The following is a 25541-nucleotide window of genomic DNA, read 5'->3' as shown; positions in this document are numbered from 1 at the left end:
GAAAAATATAAATTTGCGTTATTTTATAAATACTTTACATATAAAAACACAAGAAAAGCAATCTGTGCAATGATTCAAATTATAATTCATTACTCAAATTATTTTTAGCGGAAATTAGTAAACATTTAAAGTTAGGAGGAGCATAAACTTTTTTTATCATAGATAACTCCCATTACACCTTTTGTTTTTTTTTTGTTAATATCTTACATGTATACTTTTTCTTATTCGCCTTATTTTCTTCTGTACAATAGCTGTTTAGTTATACTCATTATTTATTAGCACTGATATAAAAGGTTAATTTTATTTAATTTTGTTTAGGATGTGGCGCTGGTGTACTTACTATCTGGAGCTCTGTTGGTATCTCAGAGAGTGGCTGAGGGTGAAGGGGAAGTTCATATGTTCACTGCTTATCCAGGTATGTTAATATAGGGTAATAGGTAAATCTTGGCACTAGTCAATTGAATTACTTTTTTCACCGAAAGTAAGTTTTACTGTACGCTATAAAACTTTTAAGTCTACCCTTCCGTTCTGTTGATTTTGTCGGAATAATATCTCTAAACAATTAGTACACAAGTTACATATCAAAAACTATACTGATACAGATAAGTTCCAAAATTATTTGTCATGTTCATTACGTTGGCCTGTCCTACTTTCAAAGTGCATCAATCCATTTTTGACATACGTTGTTGACACCAGTAAACTTCCTTGACAAATCGATCAAATCCAGAGATTTACGTGGTTAATAAGTCACTGCAACATTATTCCAGGTGAAGTCGAAGGCGGTCTTGCCGTACTAACAGGCGAACCCAGCTTTTTCTCCATTCGCGCAAAACACTTCTCCCGCATCGGGTTATTATCCAAAACTACAGTGTACAGCATCATGAGGGAACGGCCTTCAGTGGTCTTGCATATCGCCAACACTGTGGTCAGGAGGCTGTCGCCTTTTGTTAGACAAGTCGACTTCGCCTTAGACTGGGTAAGTTGATAACTTCTCCCGCATCTGGTTAAAGACTACAGTGTACAGCATCATGAGGGGACGGCCTTCAGTGGTCTTGCATATCGCCAACACTGTGGTCAGGAGACTGTCGCCTTTTGTTAGACAAGTCGACTTCGCGTTGGACTGGGTAAGTTGATAACTTCTCCTGCATCTGGTTAAAGACAGTGTACAGCATCATGAGAGCACGGCCTTCAGTGGTCTTGCATACCGCCAAAACTGTGGTCAGGAGGCTGTCGCCTTTTGTTAGACAAGTCGACTTCGCATTAGACTGGGTAAGTTGATAAGATTTTTTTTAACAGAATGTCCCCTAGGTTAGACAGGTTGTCATCTGACTACTTCTGTTTCCTGACTCCCCGTAACGATTACCAAAGGTATACAAATGACAGACAAGATCGACATTTTATCGTGCTTTTCGAACACAGATTAGCCCGTTTAGATATATGGAGATCCACGGACCGACTGCCAAGCTTCACTTGATTTTATAATATGTCAGTCAGTCATTGGTAAAAATCTCTGAAACTACTCACTTCTCAAAGAACACTTTTTATGACAGCCTCCTGTCTAATATGTAAAAACTGTATGTACATGTATTTGTTCCAGGTATTCCTCGAATCAGGCCGCGCCGTCTACCGTCAAGACGAGGAATCCGGATCCACATTCATAGTCTTGTCCGGTCGTCTCCGATCCGTGATCACTCATCCCAATGGCAAGAAAGAGCTGGTCGGTGAATACGGCAAGGGTGATCTCGTTGGCATAGTGGAAATGGTGACACAAACTAGAAGAAGTACCACAGTAATGGCGGTCAGGGACTCGGAGCTAGCGAAACTTCCAGAAGGATTGTTTAACGCGATCAAACTGAGGTTCCCTGTTGTGGTGACGAGGTTGATCAATTTGTTGGGGCATAGGATTTTGGGTAAGTTTTCTTGTTACATAAATTTTGTATAGATTCTTTAGTATTGTTATTTTATAATATGACTGTTCGTCAAACTGATTTTCAAGTGGTCGAGCGTTTTTGCACTTTTGTACGTTGTGGTCAGTTTAGCCTTTCGTTTCACGATTAAAATAAGCGTGTTAAAAAATGGTCGCGTGTGTTTTTACGGGGTCATCACTCAGTCGGTTTGCGAGTGACTGCCGGCCGACGTGGGCGCGCTAGGAATGCGTGCAAACGAACTTGTCTATATACGCGTTCCGGCCCTTCAGGGACGTGATTTTGCCCCTGGGAATGACAACTATCGCACGACCCGAGCAGCGATGGATAGAGAAAAGTGGAAGGCTTTGGGGGAGGCCTTTGCCCAGCAGTGGGACAGCATAGGCTAATAAAAAAATAAAATTAAAAAAAAAATCTTCAGGATCCTGGCAGAAACCAACAGCAGGTCTTGGAGGCGCGGCTGCTATAGAGCCTCGTCCGTCGCAGCACAACTTCTCCACCGTGGCGGTGGTGCCCGTCAGCGACGACGTGCCGCTCACCGCCTTCACCTACGAGCTCTACCACTCGCTGTCCGCTATCGGTGAGTTAGTTCTCTAGTAGTACCCCTGTTCCTTAGAAGTGCCAATAGTAGGGCAAGGAGGCTAGATGAAAACTGCAGCGGCATCTAAGTAATTTGTGACGTCACACTTCTTTCTTCGTTCTATGTACTCCCTCTGTGTACCTCGACAGCATTGCAGATATACTCCCTTTGTGTTTTCCTCCTATATTCTCCCTTATTTACTTTCTATAATACTCCACTATGTTCTTCCTTATGTGCTCTCCCAGTGTACTTTCTTATTTATTCCACTTATGTATTCCCCCTATGTACTACCCGCTTCTGTATTTCCCTATGTAGTTCACGATTGACCACTTTTTCCAACGCCCGGCATTATGCACCTTACGTTTAAGAAAACTTGCCATGTTGAAGAGCACTCATAAAGTGCCTAGACATTATATTAACAGGATAATTTTAATTTTCAGGACCCACAGTGCGTCTAACATCAGACGTGATCAGAAAGCTTCTGGGTCTGACTATTATGGACCCTAACAATGAATACAGACTTAGCTCCTGGCTTGCTCAGCAAGAAGATAAGCATAAAGTAAGCCATGAAAAAATAGAACGTTCTTTTAAGAAATTTCGTAATTGTCTTATTTTTCAATTTTGAGGAGCCTATGTCCAACACGTTTATCTAGTTTTTATAACTCATCATCCTCCGAGCCTTTTACCCCTACTATACTGCCTCGTTGGTCTAGTTGTCGCAAGTGTGGCTGCTGAGCACGAGGTCTCGGGTTCGATTCCCGAGTCGGGCCGAAATCGCTTTGTGGGTTTTAGAAGACTTTCACAAAGCAGCCCGAAGCCTGGAAGTTGGTGATTGATTCACCCGTGCATCGGAGAGCACGTAAATGTCGGTCCTGCGCCTGATCTCTTTCCGGTCGTGTCGGATTCCCGTCCCATCGGGCTATGAGAGTGAAGGAATAGGGAGTGCACCTGTGTCTGCGCAAATGCTTGTGCACTATAATATGTCCTGCGCAGTTGGCTAATCTCCTTACATGAGAACAGCCGCCGTAGCCGATAATCGGCTAGGAGGACATCATCATCATCATCATCATCACCCCTACTATGTTGAGGTCGGCTTCCAGTCTAACCGGATGTAGCTGAGTACCAGTGCTTTACAAGGAGCTACTGCCCTATCCGACCATCAACCTAGTTACCCGGGTAATCCAATACTTGGTTAGACTGGTGTCAGACTTACTGGCTACCCGTAAAGACTGCCAAGGATGTTCAATAACAGCCGTCTAGTGCTAGTTTTTATAACTGTGAACTAATATAAAGATTTGAAGTACTACACCAAAACTGACTGACTGATGTTGCCAATATTCGTATGATTTACGTGTTATTTCCAGGTGGCATTATACCAGTGCGATCCTAGTCTCACACAGTGGACCCAGAGATGCATCCGTCAGGCAGATTGTATTCTTATTGTTGCTTTAGGAGACAAGCAACCCAGTATTGGCAAGGTAAGTACACAAAATAGAAATACAATACAATAAATAATATGATCAAAGGGTGTATTTTGCTTTTTCTGGAGATCTGCTTTTTTTCTGAGGCCCTTGTATCTATGTACTCTCTGTTGTGCGAAACCTTGATATTTTATAGAGTCTGGTCCTAGGAAAATAGTCAATAATTTTATGCAGATACTAAAAATCTCAATGGGAAGTGCATATCTGTTTGCAAATTTGTGTTTGACGTAGATAGATAGATAGATTATTCTTTATTGTACACCAAGAAAATTAACAACACAGGACATCACAACATACAAAAAAACAGTACAATCGGCGGTCTTATCGCTAAATAGCGATTTCTTCCAGACAACCTTTGAGTGGAGTTTATCTGTAGAACACAGTGAAAAACGGGCAGTTTGGGGTGTACATACATATAGATTATATATAATTGACAAATACCAAAGATATAAAAAAAAATAATAGTCAATAAACGCAAATATATCAATGACGCATTTGTCTCCTTTCTTCCCATCCCATAAGCGCGCGATGTCATATATCTTGCGTCTCCCTTTTCAGATTGAAAAAGAAATCGAGCGTCTAGCCATTCGTACTCAAAAGGAACTAGTCCTACTCCATAGAGAAGGTGGTGCCAACCCCTCGGGCACGGTGCACTGGCTCAACATGAGGACGTGGGTCAGCCAGCACCACCACGTGCGGTGCCCGCATCGCATGTTCACCAGGAAGTCGCAGTACCGGATTGTAAGTGTTTTGTAGTAGTTTCCTGGGCCCCTAGCCATCCTTACGGAGAAGGAGCTAGTCCTACTCCACCGTGAAGGTGGTGCCAATCCCTCAGGCACGGTGCACTGGCTGAACATGAGGACGTGGGTCAGCCAGCACCACCACGTGCGATGCCCGCATCGCATGTTCACCAGGAAGTCGCAGTATCGGATTGTGTTTTTTAGTATTTTGTCGGGCTCCTAGCTATACATACAGAGAAGGAGCTGGTGCTTCTCCATGGAGAAGGTGGTGCCAACCCCTCAGGCACGGTGCACTGGCTGAACATGAGGACGTGGGTCAGCCAGCACCACCACGTGCGATGCCCGCATCGCATGTTCACCAGGAAGTCACAGTATCGGATTGTAAGTATTTTGGGGTAGTTTGTTAGCCAAAGTGGTGGGGTATAGGTATGACAGTAATATTTTGTTTACCGTTAAATGTGTGTGTTCTATTATTGTTGTGTTGAACCACCAAGAAATGTGTTACTCAAAAAATTATCCTGTGTTTCACCTTTTGGGAACTAACTGCCATTATATGCAGCCGTGACGGAACCGTATGCATATAAAAAGGGCCTGAGGTATCCTAAAAGGGTTTTTGCTCATTTTTGACACATAACGGCCGGTTCACACATGTCTCCGTTTTACTGTTCCGTTTTATCGTGTACGTTTTTTTTTCGTCGATTTCGTATGTAGTTGTATGAGTGACTTCACACATGGCACAGTATTCTGTATACAACTACATACGCCATCGACGAAAAAAAAACGTACACGATAAAACGGGACAGTAAAACGGAGACATGTGTGAACCGGCCGTAACCTGTGACCACATACTGATAGATTTATTATTGTTTTTTCTTCGGTTAACAGTGACTTTATGTACATTTCCAGAGCGAGTTATACAGCAAAGTGCTGATGTCCGAAGCTTCAGTCCACTCTGACTTCTCTCGCCTGGCGCGATGGCTGACGGGCACGTCGGTGGGGCTGGTGCTGGGCGGCGGCGGGGCTCGCGGCGCCGCGCATGTCGGCATGGTGCGGGCCATACAGGTACGTGGATGAAGCTGGTGGTAAAGTACACGACGGTTTTTAGTCAGTCAGTCTGACATTCCCTCACCACTGCTAACCCAGCTGGAGGGGTTATTTGATGATTGCTATCAATGACTGCACAGATATAGGTAGCGTAAAAAAATCGGCATGAATCTTGAGCGTTAAACTTCGCTGTGCATTTTGTGCACAATTTTTTGCAATTTTGTTTTGTGTTCACCGATTGCTCAACATCCGTGCCTTTACTTGTACTTGTGTTCAAAAAATATTTGCTAACCACCTCACATCTTGTAGTACTGTTCTATATATCCATCAAACTTATTTTCTATTTTACTAAAGACCTTATAATTCTGTTTCCAGGAAGCCGGTATCCCCATAGACATGGTGGGCGGCGTGAGTATCGGCGCGTTCATGGGGGCGCTGTGGTGCATGGAGAGGAACATTACCACCGTCACGCAGAAGGCCAGGGAGTGGTCACAGGTACTAAATCAATTATCTTGTTCAAAAATTAAAGAATATTTTATAAAAGACAACAGGTCAGTTTTCCCTCCGTAAGTTTTATTGTCAACAGTTCATAATTTATTAAAGCATAGATGAATTTTCATCAATAATTAATATACAAGAAGTATAAAACACTGGTACTCTCAGATTAGACTGGAAGCCGACCAAAACACAGTTGAGAAAAGGCTGCGCAAATGATGAGACAAGACTAGCAAACACAAGTTGAAATAAAAAAAAAACTCTAAATCAGTATACCTATCCTATCCGTTTCGAAGATACATTGCCGCAAACAGATATCATATACACGAAAAAACTCTAACAACCTTATTTTTCTAACCGCAACATCATATTTTTTACATTATGAAAGTAGTTTTAATCTAACAAACTACGTAAAATTCCAGAAAATGACCCAATGGGGCAAACAGCTCCTGGACCTAACCTATCCAGCTACATCAATGTTCTCTGGTCGTCAATTCAACGCGACCATACGTTCCACCTTCGGGGACGTTCATATTGAAGACCTATGGCTCCCATACTTTACCGTCACTACGGATATCAGTTCGTCTTGTATGAGGGTACATCGACATGGTAAGTTGGAAATTGGACTTTTTTTGTTAGGAATTTCATGGTTAGGACATCTAATTTAAGATGGTTTTTACAACATATGAAGTTTTAAAGTATTGAGAAATTAGAGGTAAATGAATTTAACCACATGAACTTTGATGAATACCCAGTTACAGCATCTATGTAAGGAGTATATTTTATCTACATCTTAACAAGAAGTTAATTTCGATGAAATAATTGCAGATTTTAATAATCTTGAAATATTGATATCCATATTATGATTTCTTATACTCCTATAAATATACAGCAAAACAATAATTATTAAAAAAAGAGTACCAAAATTACATCATAGGTATCTTTTTGCCGTACCAAATAAAAAGTGGCTTATTTTTATATTTACACCACAATTCAAAAGCTTAAAATTGTGTGCAATCACAAATGTGTGCGATGTCCGTAAACACACGTGTTTTTTTATAAAAACTTTTTTGAATTCTATTCATGAAACCCGCTGTAGTATTAGTTACAATAACACAACACATTTCGTGGACGGGAAACTTATTATTTTTGGATTAATTTAAAGCTTTATTTTGCACTTTACTAACCCAAGTTTTTAATTTAATTTTGCTTTACGATTTTTTTTTACAAATATGTCTCGTGGCTCTTTTACTACAATGGAAAGTTTTGGCGTATTTTACGGTCATTGTTGGGTTCATAAACATGGGGTTTGTAACACTCATGGTGTCCTATCATTTGGTCGATAATATTATACATTGCATTCATCTCATTATATCCTGCTCAGGCCCAATTACACCGACATCATAAACGTTAGTTTTCTTAAAACATCTGTTTACTATTTTCACGTTTGAAATTTTAAAGTAAATAGTTCTTTTAGGAAAATAGAAGATTTATGTTGTCGATGAACTCGGGCCGTAGCAGCTGGCAAGCTTTATAGAAATGTGAAGAAATATATTCCATTGGGTACTAAAATGTGCAATGATCTTAAAACGCCCAAACATGAGCCATTGTGTAAACGAGTCCAAAACAATAATCGTATCGATGTGATGCATGTTAATATTGAAAGAAAATTTGTGTTAAAAATTGATGTCGTTTTGTATCTGCAGACCAGATTATATTTTATGGCTATTTTTTTTTTGTATAGCTTTTACAGACTCATAAGTGGCTACAGATATTAATTTTATAAAAACAGGATTAAATGTAGCTGCTTATATTGCTCGTGTAATATGATTCGTCTGTAAACGCTTTAACCACTTTAGCGTCTATGGATGAAAAAGTTTTCATCCCAAATATTCGGATGGACGTTATAGTGGTCGTCACTTAAATACACGGCTTTTGGCTCATTGTCACTGATAGAATATACGTTTATTTTTCGTAAAACAATTGTTTACTTTGAAAATTGAACGTAAAAGCTTCATGGTAAACAGTTGTTTTAAGAAAAACTGGCGTTTATATTATCGGTGAATTTGGGCGTTAGTGAAGCAATGTTCGCGTCACTTGGCTATACAGTACGTCATGCGGATGCCTATACCGTCATACGATCAAACATATCTATGATGGCAATAGTCGTTACAGGTGTAAAGTGCTAATATTGTGTTCATGTCATTTTGTTCCCCCCCCACCAGTCACACGGTACGCTGTGACAGTTTTATTTTTGTTTCATTGTCCGCCACAGTCTACAAACCACACTCACTTGCATTTATATGTTTGTATGATGTCAAAGTGTGTTTGTTACATGCAATTATATTTATGTGTATACCTACACCCCCCTCACTTGGTGTTCTAAATCCCCCCTATATAAACTATCGAAATTTTTAATCTTATATTTTTTTAACAACGATACGAATCCGACATTTGCCTTTGGGAAGTTGCCATTACTTAAAAAAAAGCGCTTGTGATTGGTTTACCTAATAACGCTAATTATTTGGGAGTTCATTAATAAATATATGTATCGTCCATACAATGTCGGGTTGGATGTGATATAAAGTTTGTATGTATTAAATCATCATACATCTCTCATACATTCTATCTCATCTTCATGTATATGCATGAGTGTGGTTCTTAGTTATTTCCTCATTTGTTATCTATGTATTAACCCTCTTAACTTGCCATCCGTAGTTTGTCCGCAGCGGCGCCGCAGCGTGGTCGTTGCGTATCATCGTAGCATGGTGCATGTAGTACTGTAGCAATGTCTATTCTCATCATAGATTACTCACGAAACAGAAGCGACACTGATATGTTCTATTGGGTTGGTAAAATTATGTCTGTCACGTTCATTTCCTCTCCATGGAGTGTGTTGTTTAACTTGAACTAATACGACGAGTAGGGCGAGTGAACCCGCGTCAGCTGTGCTGTGTGTGTAGGTTCGCTCTGGCGTTACATTCGCGCGTCGATGTCGCTGAGCGGCTACATGCCGCCGCTCTGCGACCCCGTAGACGGCCACCTCCTATTGGACGGCGGTTACGTCAACAACCTCCCAGGTAAACCAATCACAGAGCTCCGTGTGTTGCGTACTACTATCCGATTGGCTGATCTATCACGCACGCACTGTTAGGCTGAGTGAAAATATTGTCAGACGACTCTGTGACTAAAATTAATTTTAAAATTAAAATTCACTTTTCTATTTGTGTGACACAATTAGATAAATAATTAGATGTATTGTAGTTTCGGGGGTCTAAAAATTATTCTAAGTCTATCACATTCTTCTTGCCGTCCAAATAGATGCACTATTTCGCTCAATAAATAACTGCAGTACGAATCTTAGTAGAAATCCGTTAATAACTCATGGGAAACCGAGTAGCTTAGATACAAAACTCTTAACAAAATTAATAACTTCCAGCACATAGTTCTGTCTCTCACGAAAATTCCTTTCCACGCATTTCACTGTCAAAGCTCTACCAAACTCATTTTATAATAAAAAAAATCTACCATAGCATATAAAAAATAAACAAAACAACAACACCGTTCGTTGTATAAAGTTTTGAAAAAGGAAGACATATATTGTCACTCTAAAATTTGAAAAGAGAAGACGTATATTGTCACTCAGTCTAGCGTCGAAGGTAAGTAATGGCAACGGCCTCCTTGGTGGATGCTTCAATGGCGGAGTGTCACCAGGTGTGCTATGGAGGTACTGCCGGTCTTCCATGAGCATAGCGGGCATATTCCCGCCTATATGCGACCCTATGGACGGACATCTGCTGTTGGATGGCTGCTACGTCAATAATGTGCCTGGTAATGTATTAATTTTGTAACTAAATACAAATTTTTTATGTCCCTACTAAGATATAATCTGTGCCCATATTTAAGAATAACAGTGTATTTTTAAAGGTGCTCCTTTTATTTATATATCACAAAACAATAGTTACTGCAGAATGAGATTTAATCTCTTGAAACAATGTCCTATGGATTGTGGACACCCAATAATCACTTGATTCAGATACATTGGAATTGCAGTCTAAGTGAAACCCATAAAATCACTCTGACTATCCAATACTTAACTAATCTTTCTACTTGGAGAATTATCTTGAAAACTGTAGAACCCTAATAAATTTTACCCTGCTAGTTATCCTAGTTTTTCACGGATGTAGCACATTATAGTCAAATTGTCTATAATGTTATCAACAATGCATTACAGCGGACGTGATGAGATCACTGGGAGCGAAACATATCCTGGCCATTGATGTGGGCTCCCAGGATGATACAGATCTCACCAACTATGGCGACGACTTGTCCGGATGGTGGCTATTGTGGAAACGGTGAGATTATTTTACAAATTATTAGTTAATTAGAATATTAGATGTAATTAAAGCTAATATAACAATATTCAGGTAAATACTTCTCTGATTTTCAATGCTTCTGTTGTTTTTAGGAGCTATGTTTATTCAAAGCCTAAGATTATTTATAGATTTTTTATAGATTTGAATAAGCGCGGGAAACCACCATTTTGTATCTAAAAGTTGAGTTGCGTTATTGATCCGCTAGGTGTCGCCACTTGTACCTACTTACAATGTGTTATGTATTTCTATTATTAGCGCTCAAATTAATATTTATAATATTTTTTTTATTATATTAGTGAAGTGTTTTAGTGAATAAGAAGATTTGATAAAAATAAGCAAAGCAATAAACCACACCAAATAGTACTTACCCTGGGCACCACGCTCATAGTTTCTTCAAACTCATCGCTAGATGTCACTGTGCAATTCCGCCTCGTTCCTGAATCGCGGTGTTAAGATTCTCCGCGATTGAACGACCTCCCGGCGGTACCGTAGTGAACTCATACTTACCTGGCGTAGGGGATACCGTGATCACGAAGGCGGTTCCCCCAGGGCGAGGTCCATCCATTGCACTGCGGATGGGTTGACCCCTGCGATTATCCCTAATGTGGATAACTCGGACGCGTAATTTTTGGTAGTGGGGGACTGCGTACGCGCCGTCCCCTCCGGATTTCCTTAAAAATCTTCTAATTGAAAGGGCTTTATGTGAAGTACACATTTAGTGCTTATTCTATGTGTGCTGTAGGTATTATCGAGAAGTTAAGGCTTTCTCACAATTTTATGAAAACATCTCTCTACTACTATGATCCTACAGTTTTACTCAAGTACTGACCGTGACGATTTCTAAAATCATTCGTGTTGGCTTTACTCGCAGTCGAAATTTTCTTTTCAGTAAATAGATAGATAAGCGGTGTTGGTACGATTTTTATGGTCTTTCTGTAGTAACAGTAATGTGTTGTGTTTACAGATGGAATCCCTTCACAACGCCTGTGAAAGTGCCAAACTTGCCAGATATTCAGAGTCGACTGGCCTATGTGTCTTGCAATAGACAGCTAGAGGTAAACTGCAATTTTAATCTGATTGTAAAGTTTTGCAAGCAAAATTTGACTAATGAAATACATATTTTTGTGGTTAATTGTCATATGGGTATCAGTGGCGTAGCGTGGGTATCTGCCGCCCGGGGCAGTTGTCGATTTTGCCGCCCCTTCCCGTGTATTTTTTTTAACAAGTGTTACTGGCCGTTTGTTATTTTTTACCGACTTCAAAAAAAGGGATTTTTTTTTGTATCGACGTTAAAAATCATGAAATGACCATTCCCGCTGTGGGTTAGCAGCGGTGAGGGAGTGTCAGACTCTTACTGACTAAAAACCGTCGTGTTCCGTCGAAGGCCTTTTATGTTCCAGAGCCGCGGTAATCTTTCGAACATCCCGCAGCCCCGGCAGAAGGGCAAGTAGACTATTTTATATCTTTGTTACTTGATTTCTTGAAGGTTTTAAAATTCTTTTAGGTACGCAGGCTAGCGAAGTAGGTACCTATAAGTATATATGAAATTGAAATAATTTAAAAGCGGGGCTACTTTAAACTGTTTAACTAATTAATTTAATTTACGGACTTAAACTAGTTTCCATGGAACTATACCTAAGCGTGAAATTTGGCCTGTATCTAGGTAGGTATTGCTTACCTATAGCATTCAAGTTTATCTAAACCAGTGGTTCTTAACCTTTTAGTCATGAGGGACCACCTCATTGGTTTACCTAAATTAGCACTCTGCTAAACGCATGTCGGCAGTTGTGTAGGTAAGCAAATGCAATAAAGAAAAACTTGCCTATGTAGTTTCCAAATGCGCGAGCGAAGCGAGCGCGAAATTTTTATCGGACTTAAACCAAATATTACGTAAAATGTAGCCCAAACGTACTTAACTTTTTGTTTGTTGACAGATGCAAAAATAAGGGCATATCGTTTTTAAATAGGCGAGCGAAGCGAGCGCGAAATTTTAATCGGACTTAAAACAAAAATTACGTAAAATTTAGCCCAAACGTACTTAACTTTTTGTTTGTTGACAAATGCAAACATAAGTGCATATCGTTTTTGAATACGCGAGCGAAGCGAGCGCGAAATTTTTATCGGACTTAAAACAAAAATTACGTAAAATTTAGCCCAAACGTACTTAACTTTTTGTTTGTTGACAGATGCAAAAATAAGCGTACACTGTTTCTGAATACGCGAGCGAAGCGAGCGCGAAATTTTAATTATTTTTTATTTAAGGCTCAAAACCAAAATTACGTAAAATGTAGTGTCACGTTTGTTTTAAGTACCAAAGGACGATGGGCGTTTTGGTACCCTGTCCAACAGTGTTGAATCTAGTACCATTGCGTAGGTCTTGGCAAGGCAAAAAATGTTTACTATGACGACTAGTCCGAAATCCTTGTCCATTTCCCGTGACATCGACTAATAGAATGTGTAATGTTCATAAATCATCAACGTAGATGAAGTTCTTAAATCCAACTGTTTTGAATAAAAACTGGTAAAGTAAGAAAAAAACAGGAATTTGGCCTTTTTAGAATGTTTGCCTGCCGATTGATTTAAAAAAAGACTGTGCAAACCTTTGCAGTTCACGCAGAACCAGCTTATGTATTTGATGAAAGTCTTTCAGTATTTACAATCAATTGAGGTTAAAAAGTCAGGAGACGATGTTTACATAGTCCATATTACGACTCAATCTTGCTCCTCAAGAGGTGCTGAGATAATGGTGAATTTCTTCTTAAAAAAAGATGAATAGAAATGTTTTGAACTTTTGTCAAATCAGATGACGATTGTGTTTCCGTATTATGACTCCATAGACTATTACAACCTTTAGATTATAATAGAGTGTATCAATCAATGTAAGATGTCTGTTAACTGAGTTTAAAATTATTACACTGACGACATAAATGCCTCTTAATGAATTTGCATATATGGATGATATATTTGTTTCTATGTCGATTCAATTTTTATCGTTCTTGGATCGGACAGCTAATTGAGGCAAGCTCCATAGTTTTTATTATTCTTCACGTAAATACCTTTCTAATGATATATAATACGTTGCTGTTGGAGCGGGTACCAAATCCCATACAAAGTGCCCATTGTCCTTTTAACAATAATTAATTTTAAGTTTAAAAAGTTTCAACTTTCTTGTTTAATGTTTTGTTATTGTTAGACAGTTTTATGTAGCGGCGCAGATACTAGTTGCGAACAATTTTTTTTTAATTGGTTAAATTTTGCCGCCCCCTAAAAGCTGCCGCCCGGGGAATTTGCCCCCCCTGCCCCCCCCACGCTACGCCACTGATGGGTATATTTTATGTGGTTGTTTTTATTCACCTTACACCTAGGTCCTGACTCTAATTTTTAAATCATTTTAGATGTTAGTCTAAAAATCACACCTTGTATATCGTCTTACTTATTTCGTTATATTAAATGCAATCATGTTTTTTTCAGGAAGTAAAGAAATCCGACTACTGCGAATACATACGTCCTCCCATCGACGCATACAAAACCCTACAATTCGGTTCTTTCGACGAGATTCGTGAAGTCGGGTACCGTCACGGCGCCGCATACTTCGAGGGCCAGAGGCGAGGCGGCGGGGGAGGGGTTAGCGGTGCTGCGGCTGAAGGCAGAAGACACGATGCCCAACCTTCGTTGACTGAGTAAGTATGAGTTCTCAAACCTTCTGGAATGATCTAGAATATTCTAGATGGTCCTTGTGTGGACCTACTTCGGAGGACGCTTAGATGTTCTGTGTTCCGCGACTTTGGAATATGCGGTGGTCGTTGCAATTTCCAAGGGATCTTTTAAGAAGTAAAAACTTGGTGGTGAATGTGTTTGTGGTTATACTCACGTTGTTAACAGCATGTAATAGTTGTGTAATTAACATTTAGAATTAATTAGAAGTCATATTATTGCACACTCATTTTTTACTCACGGTCACATCACTTTTTTTGTTATTTCACGAGTACATAAGATCAGGCTTATCTGTTATTAGACCTTATAAGCCGAAACGTCAACAAAATGAAATAAATTATGATTTCAATTTATCAATTTTTATTTGCGTAGACTATTTGCCAATTTTTTTTTTTCGCTTTAAATGTATTCTTAAGTTAGAGGCATATTAGTGAAGAATAAGAGCTTTTAAGTTTATTCTATAACCAATGACGCGAACCATTCCGATGGGCGTTGGAGCCAAGCAGTACTCATCTGTGAGTAGCTGACAATAGCTTCTAAAATTTTCTATGAATTTTGGAGTGAGCTGACTAGCTTCTAGAACGTTCTTCGGGTGGCGGGTACCATCGTCTTTCAGTAGTGAAAACATTGAAGTTTGTTCTATGAGGTACCGGTACGGGACTACATACTTCGAGGGCCAACGCCGAGGGATCCGAAGGCCCAGTGGCTTTGCAGACAAGAAACACCCACCCTCACTCACTGAGTAAGTGGAACACTGAATAACCCTCAAAATACTGAGGTCTTTAATTAATAAACGGCTCTTTTTCAAACAGAATTGCAACGTTTGCTTCGTAATGGATTTATTGTATGTATTTTTATATTAAGATAAATAAGTTGTAGTTTTAATTTTTTGGTTTAAAATCATTTTCATACACATTTCTGTTATGATTTTCACTGAAGCACGTGTTACATTTAAACATTATTTGTGGTTATAATATTTTTAACTCTGCAACATTTTAACAGCAAGATTCCATTGTCTTAACCTCAACCTCTTAACAAAATACCTATAAATATACCTCTATGTACACACACATCAGGATCTGAATTCTGAGTCGATAAATAGATCTCAAAAATGATTATTTTTGCAATACAAAAACAATACATTTTCAGTTTCAGCTTGTCTGATTCATAAACAATTTCCAGTAGCAAAGCTCGCAAAATTACTGAAAAAAATATCTGTCTGTTTGTGTGATTACACTCGAAGCCAAAAAAATTTACCACCCACTAATCAATTTCTTCTCTTAATATTTCCAGTTACACATTCACGGACTTAGCTCAGATGGTGTGCTCGGTGAGAACTGCTCGCGACATGGAGAACGACTCCTCTTCATCATCAGACTATGAGGAGGATCAGCGCCATTTCGAGGGGTACGCGTCGGAGCCTAGCGCTGGGATACTCGAGGTAAGACTTTTATGGAATTTTGAGACTTACTTGTTAGGGTACAGGCATATGTTTTATAAGCAGTAGGTATTGTAGTTATGAGAATTTGTAGTGATATGGAATTTTGGGATAAACCCTCATAGCGATATATAAGAATGATTTACGTTTGGTGAACCTAGTTGGAATGTCACTTTCCGTCAATTTTATTTTAAACTTGTTTTAATGGTTTATTACGGTCAATAAATGAGTATGTATATTTTTCGTGAGTGGCTTCAATTCTATTTTAATTGACAAAAGTTTTTAATATTGTATTTTGTACTTATTCAGTAAATATTATTTTTTCATGCAATAATTTTGCTCGTTTTTAACTTATTCTTGTTTTGTTTCATTTTATCAGATTTTAAGTGTTGTGGCCTAATTTATTTTGTTTTTCACTGTAAATATCATTAATTTGTTCATCTAAAGAATCTACTCAATAACTGGGGTATACATTTTTCGGTATTCTTTTTTTGCCGTGCAGTTTATTCATATTGATTCATACAAAGATGTACACTAAAGTTACTTAGATTTAAAAGTCTAGAAATATTCTAGGCTTACAGTCACGTAACAAATATTTATCAGTAACCGTAACTACACGGGGTTGGCTATAATAATTAAATATCTTTCAAAAATAACTTCATAATACCATAACTCCTAGCTAAGATTCCTTTTAAACCCCCGACAAAAAATGGTGTTATTTTTCGTTCTATTTTTTCTCTTGTCTGCTTTCACAAGCTTCTATTTACTAAAATCATTAAACACTTGAGGCCATGAAAACGACCCAGATCTTCCAACAATACAACCCCGTGTAACTACGGTTTTTTTTTATAAATTATCTAAAAACCGGCGAATAAATTCTGAATTTTCAATAAACATTCAGATGTCGTCAAGCGTAGAGGACGGAGCGGCCGCTTGGATCAGTGACACGGAATTGGTGGGCACATATTGACTGCACTGCACTGTAGTTTGTAATACGGTGTACAGATCTTTTTTCTTTTTTTTTTGTTTCTCTATGGATTCTGTGGCGTCACGGGCTTTTGAAATGCAGTGGAACTCGGATTGCACTAAAACTGAGTGGAGCGGGGAAGATTTTAATCAGCTAATTAAATTTAGAAAGAAAGAAAATGCCTTTGATTGCATGTTAGTAGATATACACAAAAATAATCAGACATAAGAGAATATTATGTGTCATAGGGACGCAATGCGACCCTTGTTCAACATAGTGCTAAGATCCTATTCGAGACATTTCGTTCTAAATCTTAATCTCCGCCTACTCTGAGAGGATAAATTTTATTGGTTGTTTAAAAACTTTTTGCTCCGCTCCTCTTTGGTGTAGTCGGAGTTTTAATGTTTGCTTAATGGGGTTCTGTTTTTAAATATTGGTGCGCTATTCTCTTCGCTAATAATAATTTTGGGGTTGATTTGAGGCTAATTTTAGAGAGGGTTATTTTTTGTGTCTTCTGTACTATTAGTTTAACATTTTAGAAATTGCTTGCGGTGTTACTACTTTTTCAAATATTCACTTAACTATATTATATGTTTGTATATTCTGTGTGTATTATGAGTCCTTAGAAATTGGTTTGTTTGGTTACGGGGCAGTTCAATGGGTGAGAAAAATATTGTATGTTTTGTATCGTTACTAATTCCGTTTATGTAGAATAAAAAATTAAATAAGTGGGATCAAAATTTTGTCTCGTTTACCACATCGGTTTTTGAATGTCAATCAGTCATTTACGTCGCCGACCGGGAATGGGTTAAGTTAAAGAATAGAACATGTTTTGATACAGCCATAAACTTGAGATAGTCTAAAAACCATATAATTTAATGTTAGTGTCGGTTAATTTGGGTGTTTGTATTGTTTTATGGGGTCAAGGTCTATTCTATCTATACAGGAAACACAGTAGTACTTTTTGTAGTGGATTCTCTTGTACTCCTTCAATACAAAATTATATATTATTTTGTGTAAAAACACCTACATTATTTATGTCATCAATTTAAATTGATATTTACAGCATGCGTTTCATTAAGGAAGTAGGCAGAGTGCTAATTTTCTTGATAATGCACACAGCTGTCCTTACTTTTCTATTAACATTTGTTGCAATGCTTATGACATTTTTATTGACACCATACTCTTCTTATAGATATCAAAGAAAGCAAGATTTTGATCAAAGCCAAATATAATACCAAATCAAACCCTCAAAACTCAAGAATCTTGCTTTTAACGTGTAATTAATTTAGTGGTCATTAACAATATAATTTACTACTTCAATCCTGCACCCCATTACACATAGTTAGTACCACTTTGTATTTTAACATTCTAACACGTCAACAAACAAAAAAAAAAAAACAATATTAATACCTCTAGATCAAAATTTAAATTTGGTTTTATCAAAATTTCAGGAGGGTTTACGCACCCGTCGTGTAGGAGGTTCCCTGTCCCTTTCAGAAGATGAGATAGATTCTGAAGCTGAAGTGTACGACCCGCTGAACAAGCGCGGCGGCGGCAGGTGAGACCCGACACTGCACGATCTGTGCAAAGCGCTCTACGAGTACTCACAGTACCTCGACACCACTGACTAGTTATAACCGTAGTGTTTGTGTTATAACGGCCATGTGATGTGTTATTACTGCGTTGTGTTGTGTTATAACGGAAATGGCCCGTGTTATAACCGAAGAAGATGTGTTTTATGCTACAACCATGCAGGACGACACATTTCATTATGTTATATCCAGTTTTTAGGACTATTTGTGGACATTGAAGTGGCATTATTGCTTATCCTAAATTGTATTTGATAATATAAATGATAATCGATAGGAGACTTGATATTCTGTTTTTTTTTGTTATTTGGATAAAAATTATGTTTTTTAATGTTGTGATATTATAACTAATTAGCAGATGATGATGATTTTGGTATGTGTAAATAATCAAAAGACAATTGCTTTGTAAAAGTTTTGTGCAGTGGGTGGAACTGTAATTACATTTTAAAGAGATGTAGAAAGTTAGTGGCGATTTTTTTTAATCTGGATGTTTTTTCCAAATTGGGGGTGTTTTATAAGCGGAGAAAATGGACAACCAATAGAATTAAGTTATTCAAATATCTTGTCTCCACCCAGTGGTGCCTGAACGGAGAAATTCTATTGGTTGTTTGAAATCTCCCCTTTGCTTTGGTCGAGTCTGGTCGTAGAATGGCGGGATGGTTGCAATATATAGTAGGATTTTAGCTGCTAAATTATGAGATTTTCTTATAAATTATATTGTCTCGAGATTTTCCTTAAAAATATTTATAAATTACTATTCCTCCAGTGTATTTCTTTTCATTGTTATTTGGAGTAATACTGCATAATTTGATTTGATGGAGTCACAGATGGTGTTAATTATTTGGTTCTTTTTTTCTTCATATATACTCATGATATCAATGCAATTAGATATGTAATGTATGTTAGAAGAACAAATATTTAATTGAGAATAGTTTTACAATTCCTGATGTTATATTACGAGCGTGTTTAAAACTTTTTGTATCATAATATGCAGGAAAGCGTAACTTTATTTGAAATCTGGAAAGTGGAATTAAACATTAGGAATATTCTAGAATAATCATTATGTGAATGGTCGTTTTGTATGACTGAAAAATATGGTATCCTGTATAAAATATAATATTATAGTTGTTTAATTGGGTAGAAATAACAATAAACCAATTCCAGTATTGATTCAAAAAGTAAAAATAGGGCCTAGGAAAATAAATATAAATCTTTGGTAAAATCAAAACCATATGTCTGTCTATTGATTTTGAAACGTCAAATTTGACAGCTGTTATATTAAAATACTAGTAATGGTCGCCAAAACACAGACTATAAAATGATAACAGCTTGTGTAGAACATAATTTAGATAAAAATACCTTATTTGTAAATGAGATAAGCATTTTAGAATTGCCTTTACATAATAATACCTACAAAATATATCGTAGATAGATATTCCTTGTATGTATAAACACTGTAAGACTTACTTATTAATAAATTATCTGTGAACTTCCTATTAGTCTACACACTAATATTTGGTAGATAAAATAATATGATTCGCTATATTTTGCCTTTTCTTGTAAACATGTTTATTTACGACGAAACACGAAGGTATCGTTCCATACGATTTTAATAACAACTGCCTAGACATAAGAGCTATATTACGTTAGCAAATTCTTTGCCAGTTAAAAACCTTTGTCTTTTTTACTATAAATGATGATATCTCTTATTTATTAATAACAGTTCTATAATACTTTGTACACTGAATAATATTGTGTGAATGATTTGTGTTATATCTTATTCATTTTGTATATTAAAATATTTATATTATGTTTGTATAATTCTATTATCAAGTCCCTATATTTCGTTTCTTTTTATTATACAATCTAAAATATCTAAACAACCTCTAACTTATCGACACTTTATATCGATATGTCGATAGCAGCCTGTATCTTGTAGATAATAATTTATTATTTAGTCTAAACGACTGAATGTAGCTTTAAGTATGCCACGAGGCACAAAATGTGTTTAAATAAAACCAAATGTCTAGCTCAAATATTGTAATTCGTATAATTTATCAAATAAATGCTTAATAATAAAAATCTTTTTTTAATAATTGATGGTCATTAAAACTCTCTACATCCTGGTAATACTTCTCAATATTATAATACAGAGTAAAAAATAAGAAAAGGAAATAATTTAAATACGACCCAAAAGCCAACGAAATACAGATGTCTCCGGATTTTGAGACATTTTATGATATTTCAATTCTCTCTGTCCTTTTCGCTGGCTAAGACTTGTAGTATTGTTGCATAATCTTATACTTTATCGCTTTCTTTATACGATTTATATTTCAATATTCTAAGCAGATGATCCTTCGTTGTCTTGACTCGCGTCAAATAATTTGGCACATTAACCATTTCGCCGTGGTCGTTTTGGTCATTTTTGATAGTCTCCACTTTAGGTGTGTACCTTGACCGGTAGTTACGGCCTGTTTCCAGTCCATAATTATCCGTCTCAGTAGTACCATCCCATTGTTCAGGCTTCCTAATCTTTATACCTTTGACTATCTGCTTTTCTAAATTATTTTTCACAAAGTTCCTTATGTCTGGACTGTCACACAAGTTAATCAGGGTTTGCATGGCCCTTATTTGCAGCACGGGGATGTCGTGTGTCACACACAGGACGACCAATAAGGTAGTCAAGTCGTAAACGAACTCTTTGCCTCGCCATTTTGACATCGATGTTACTGATGTGTACTCCATGAGACCAAGAGCGCTGATAATGACTTGTACATCTTCTGACTCTAGGTGCATTAACAGTAAATGTGTCAAGTCATATTTGTCTGCCAGTTTTTGCCCCACGCTATGTTTACACAGTTGCCTCATGCAGTCCATTGCAGCCTCTTTTATTCTATCGTGACGATAAGACATCAGCTTCAGCATGACTTTAAACGCGTGCGCTTTTAGCGGTTTCTCGGGATCCCATTCTGCCAATTTCTTAAGGGTTTCTATGTGTAACAAGACGATGCCTTCGTGGTCGTTTTTAATCATTTTAATGAGACTCTCGACTAGTTTGTCGTTTTTTATCATGTCTTCTGCAGAGTATCTTGCAAGGTTCCTTAGACAGAACGCTGCGGCATATCTGAGTTCTTTTCGTTCTCGCATGCACAGGAACGTCAGGCGGTCTATGGCAACCGGTCGAGCTAAGATTCGTTTCCTGCCTTGATAGTAGTTTGTGAGTTGTGAAAGGATTAAACACACCTTCTCCTTGACGATGGGGTCGGGATCCGTCAGCAAATCTATTAGTTTGTATACGACGTTCAGGTTGATGAGGAACAACGCGTTCTCTGATATTTGAACCTGTTGAGTGAGATCGTATTGAAAGAAAGACTGGTATTTTTGATACTGGTAGGTATATCATTCAGTTGAGAGACTTATTTTTGCTACCTTCCCTTATCATCGCTGTAACGAATGGTAGTCAGCAACTTTATTTCTATTACTTTATTTCTAGTTGGTCTGTTTATTAGGTATAGAAGTTCGTGAACCAGTAACTTCAAATTACCTGATCCTTCAAAGTATGAATCGCCTGCACTTTAATGGCATTATCTTCAGAAGTGATATTTTTATTTAGGATGCGGAGGCCGAGACGCTCGAACCCCATGCGCCCTCGAGTGATGTCAGTACAGGGCGCGTATAGAGATGGCTGCATCGACGCTAATCTTTGAGCTGGTGGGATTTCTGAAGTACGAAAAACAATATGAATGAACCAGCTTCCGCTCGCGGTTTCACCCGCGTCCCGAGGGGTCTAGTTTCCGCACATAAGGTAGCCTGTATGTTATTTTTAGTTAAGCTTTATTGCCTATTACCAATCTTTCCGCACATGGATAAAAGGTAGCCTGTATGTTATTTTGATATATATCTAAGCTTTATTGCCTACTACCAATTTTCATTGAAATTCGTCAAGTAGTTTTTGCGTGAAAATGTAACAAACATAGACTAATACATGCTCACTACTTTCTGCTTGCATTTATAACATTTATTTATTATAGGATTTTAGGCTACTTTGAACCACGAGCGGTGTCCTAATCTCCCATTTGTTATTACGATAGATTCATGACTGAAGTTCGATTGTAACGTCCAAAAATCTAGTGGTTACGAGCCTTTCCTACGTATGTACTGTAGGGTCAGTGGGTCGTCTTAGGGGCGGAGTGTAGGGGTTGTATGCAGTCCATTTCAGATTGTTTAGTTAGGTAAAGAGGGAAAGTTGTTTCGATGCCTTACCATCATGAGGATCAAACTGCGTCTTCCTCATAGCGCGGCGAACAGCCTTGTTCACCAGCATCGGATTCACGCTCGTTTGCAGCTGAAGATATGAATTCTTGTGTGCACAAAACATGATTGATTTCTTGAAAAAACCTATAAAAACCTATGTATAACTTGTAAATAACGAACAATTAAGTTTGTTGACACCACAGCTTGGCAATGTCAGATTGACAAATAACAAAAATAAATAAAAATATATGATTTGACGGAAAAGTATTTGAGGTTTGGCTTAGGTATTTATTTATTGTTTACGCCTTGATTACGTAGCGGGAGTTTTACACCGTTGCTTTTTGTTTCGGGTTTTACATCTACGGGTACCTATTGTAATTAACGATATTGTACCTATTACAGCTCGCTTATCTGGAATCTTATGATCATCATGCCATTAAACAGAAGGACTTGAAAGGAATTTAGGTACAAATAAACATTATTCGTATGAGCTACAACCAATGTTAAAGTTCTCAATATTGCATATTGAGGCAATTACTATTATAATATATCACCTAACATTTTGTAATTATATTCATGCAAGCTAACTACTCCCAGTTTATATAAAGAAACACAAAAGGATACATAACTAATTAAAACTTTATTCAGTACAATTAAACACGATTATATCACTGATCAAACTGAAAAAAAAACATTCGGAGCTCCCTCAAAACACAACACAGCAAAACTTAGCAATATTACCATTCATCAGAACAATACAAACTACAATATAGTATTTAATTAATTACTTATATGGCCGTCTGTCAATAGCATCTAACAGTCGTTGCTTTGCATCCCTAACTCGTTGCAAGAAGCTGTGTGCATTCATAACCTCAGCATTGTCACCTTCATCGTTCCTTATCGTCTCCACATCCTCGATACACATAGTTCTGTAGTTGTGACCAGTCTCCAGCCCAAAAGTTGTAGTGGTCGTGGTACCGTCCCATTGTTCATGCGTCTTCACCTGTATGCTGCTTATTTTGTCTCTCCAAATACTTCCTATGTGATGATGCAGGTCAGGGCTTTCACACAAGTTGATGAGCACTTGCAATGATCGTAACTGCAGCGATGGCAAATTACTGGACACGGCCAAATCTACCAAACGCTTGACCAAGTCCCACTGTAGCTCTTTCGATCGCCATTTCGACATGTTTGTTATAGTTACGTAGTTCAGTAATCCGACAGCGCATATTATTACCTCCACATTAGAAGCTAACAGAAGAACTTTTATGGCTTTTATAATGTCGTACTGGTCGGCTAAGGCTTTGCCCACGGGGTGTTTGCAGAGTTGCGTCATGCAATCCATTGCAGCGGTCACGATTCTCGGCTCGTGTACTTTCATAAAATTTCGCATCACTTGAAATGCGTTAGCTCTCAGGGGTCTCTCTTGGTCATACTCCGCTAAGTTTTTGAGTGCATTCAAATAAAATACGACGATAGTCATATGGTCATTTAGCATTACCTTTAAAAGAACCTCCACGACTCTTGTATTCTTTAAGATAACTTCACAAGCGTATTCACCCCTTGTCAGAGTTTTGAGCAAGAACGCAGCAGCGTATCGTATTTCTTTGCAATCTTCTAAAAATATGTCTACAATGCGATCGATGATTATTGGTCTCGACAAGATCTGCTTCTTGCCCTGATAGTAATTAGCAAGTCGAGTTAGGATAAGGATCACCTTCTCCCGCAGCGTGGCGTCACTATGCTCTATCAATTTAATAAGTCTATAGACGACGTTTAAACTGATGAGAAACAATGCGCTCTCCGATATATAAACCTGTTGAAAGTAAAAAAAGCTCGTTTAGCCATGGCAGTATTTAAGCAAACATTAAACGATGCCACGTTAAGCGTTAAAACATTGTACCTATGTAACTGAAAGAAAAGTATTTGAAATCACCTGATCATAAATACTGTTAACAGCTTGCAATTGTATCAATGGATCATCTGAGTTGAGTTCTCGGTTGAGAATGCGTAGTCCTCGGCGTCCGAAACCGATTTTCGCCCTGGTTATGTCCACCCAGGGTGCGTACAGAGATGGTTGCGAAGAGGTCAGCCTTTGCGCTGCTGGCTTTTCTATGGTTAGGAACGGAGAATTAGGACCATGTTACAAGCAGGTACTGAAGTGAAGTGCTAAAAATGTATTTGATGACTTCAGATAAAACGATTCTTGGGTAGCGACGATAGGTAGCGCTGCTGAGGATCTTGAAGGCTCGTGATATAAGGCTAGGATGCTTTTTATGCCTCTGATCCGAAAATTTTAATGCCTGTTATTGCGTTACTATATAAGTATCTAACGGCGAGATTCTACCGTGCGCGGCACGGCACTGCTCATCAGTGTCCAGTTTGCAAATATTTTTTGTGATCTTTGAACAATTTTGGTGGAACCCATTAACCAAGGCCTACTCTGCAATGTACTTTGTGCAATCTTAGCAATTTTGAGGGGTCAATTTTGTGTAGAGCTAGTGGCACGTTCCTACAAGAATCTTCTACCATGACTTACCATCATGAGGGTCAATTTGGCTCTTCCTCATAGCTCTTCGAACAGCCTTGTTGATGACCCTCGGTTCCATAGCACATTCTAGCTGGAGATACGAGTTCTTATGGGGGCAGAACATGATGAGGCCTTAAAAATTAATCTCTAAAACTTAAGATAAATTACGTATAATTAAACTTAGTAAATATACGTCGATTAATCTAAAAAACTAGAGTAAATTTTTCGCTTCGCAGACACTTCGCTCATCAATTAATAGGAATTATTTGATGTTTCAAAACCGATGTCACAGCAAATTGTCGAACGTAGTCGAATTTTTTTGTTTTCGTAAAGTTTTGTCTATTGGTGCGTCAGATTGGTACCCATTTTGTGAGGGCTCAAAGAAGTTTCCAACCATCTAAATTA

At 37.9% G+C, this 25541-nt stretch overlaps 3 protein-coding genes and 1 non-coding gene across 4 annotated transcripts in view; 2 read left to right on the top strand and 2 right to left on the bottom strand.

The window, feature by feature from the left end:
- Window positions 1-20434, top strand: part of LOC124637756 (neuropathy target esterase sws) — a 33037-nt gene extending 12603 nt beyond the window's left edge. The window contains exons 12-29 of the mRNA XM_047174397.1: window positions 319-415; window positions 768-976; window positions 1598-1910; window positions 2347-2505; window positions 2946-3064; window positions 3870-3983; window positions 4545-4727; window positions 5633-5788; window positions 6146-6265; window positions 6688-6874; window positions 9229-9345; window positions 9980-10096; window positions 10500-10620; window positions 11606-11696; window positions 14113-14321; window positions 15649-15796; window positions 16695-16748; window positions 18215-20434. Of these exons, the coding sequence (XP_047030353.1) occupies window positions 319-415; window positions 768-976; window positions 1598-1910; window positions 2347-2505; window positions 2946-3064; window positions 3870-3983; window positions 4545-4727; window positions 5633-5788; window positions 6146-6265; window positions 6688-6874; window positions 9229-9345; window positions 9980-10096; window positions 10500-10620; window positions 11606-11696; window positions 14113-14321; window positions 15649-15796; window positions 16695-16748; window positions 18215-18325 (2625 nt within the window). The 3' untranslated portion in view covers window positions 18326-20434. The remainder of the gene's footprint in view (window positions 1-318; window positions 416-767; window positions 977-1597; window positions 1911-2346; window positions 2506-2945; window positions 3065-3869; window positions 3984-4544; window positions 4728-5632; window positions 5789-6145; window positions 6266-6687; window positions 6875-9228; window positions 9346-9979; window positions 10097-10499; window positions 10621-11605; window positions 11697-14112; window positions 14322-15648; window positions 15797-16694; window positions 16749-18214) is intronic.
- On the top strand, window positions 11141-11304 carry LOC124645295. Its single transcript, XR_006986203.1, has one exon. It is a non-coding gene; the product is annotated as a U1 spliceosomal RNA (small nuclear RNA).
- A 216-nt stretch (window positions 20435-20650) lies between the features above and the next one.
- On the bottom strand, window positions 20651-22730 carry LOC124644989. The gene is made up of 3 exons (XM_047184703.1): window positions 22616-22730; window positions 21897-22072; window positions 20651-21694 (listed from the first exon to the last, which is right to left on the bottom strand). Exons 1-3 carry the CDS (start codon window positions 22728-22730, stop codon window positions 20651-20653), a joined length of 1335 nt encoding a protein of 444 aa, XP_047040659.1.
- Window positions 22731-23390: 660 nt separating this feature from the next.
- On the bottom strand, window positions 23391-25260 carry LOC124644005. The gene is made up of 3 exons (XM_047183180.1): window positions 25146-25260; window positions 24543-24718; window positions 23391-24422 (listed from the first exon to the last, which is right to left on the bottom strand). Exons 1-3 carry the CDS (start codon window positions 25258-25260, stop codon window positions 23391-23393), a joined length of 1323 nt encoding a protein of 440 aa, XP_047039136.1.
- Window positions 25261-25541: the final 281 nt, after the last annotated feature.

Source organism: Helicoverpa zea, chromosome 2 (genome assembly GCF_022581195.2).
Source record: "Helicoverpa zea isolate HzStark_Cry1AcR chromosome 2, ilHelZeax1.1, whole genome shotgun sequence".
Taxonomy (NCBI): domain Eukaryota; kingdom Metazoa; phylum Arthropoda; class Insecta; order Lepidoptera; family Noctuidae; genus Helicoverpa; species Helicoverpa zea.
The sequence above is the reverse complement of the archived record's forward strand: the minus strand, read 5'-3'. Positions and strand labels throughout refer to the sequence as shown.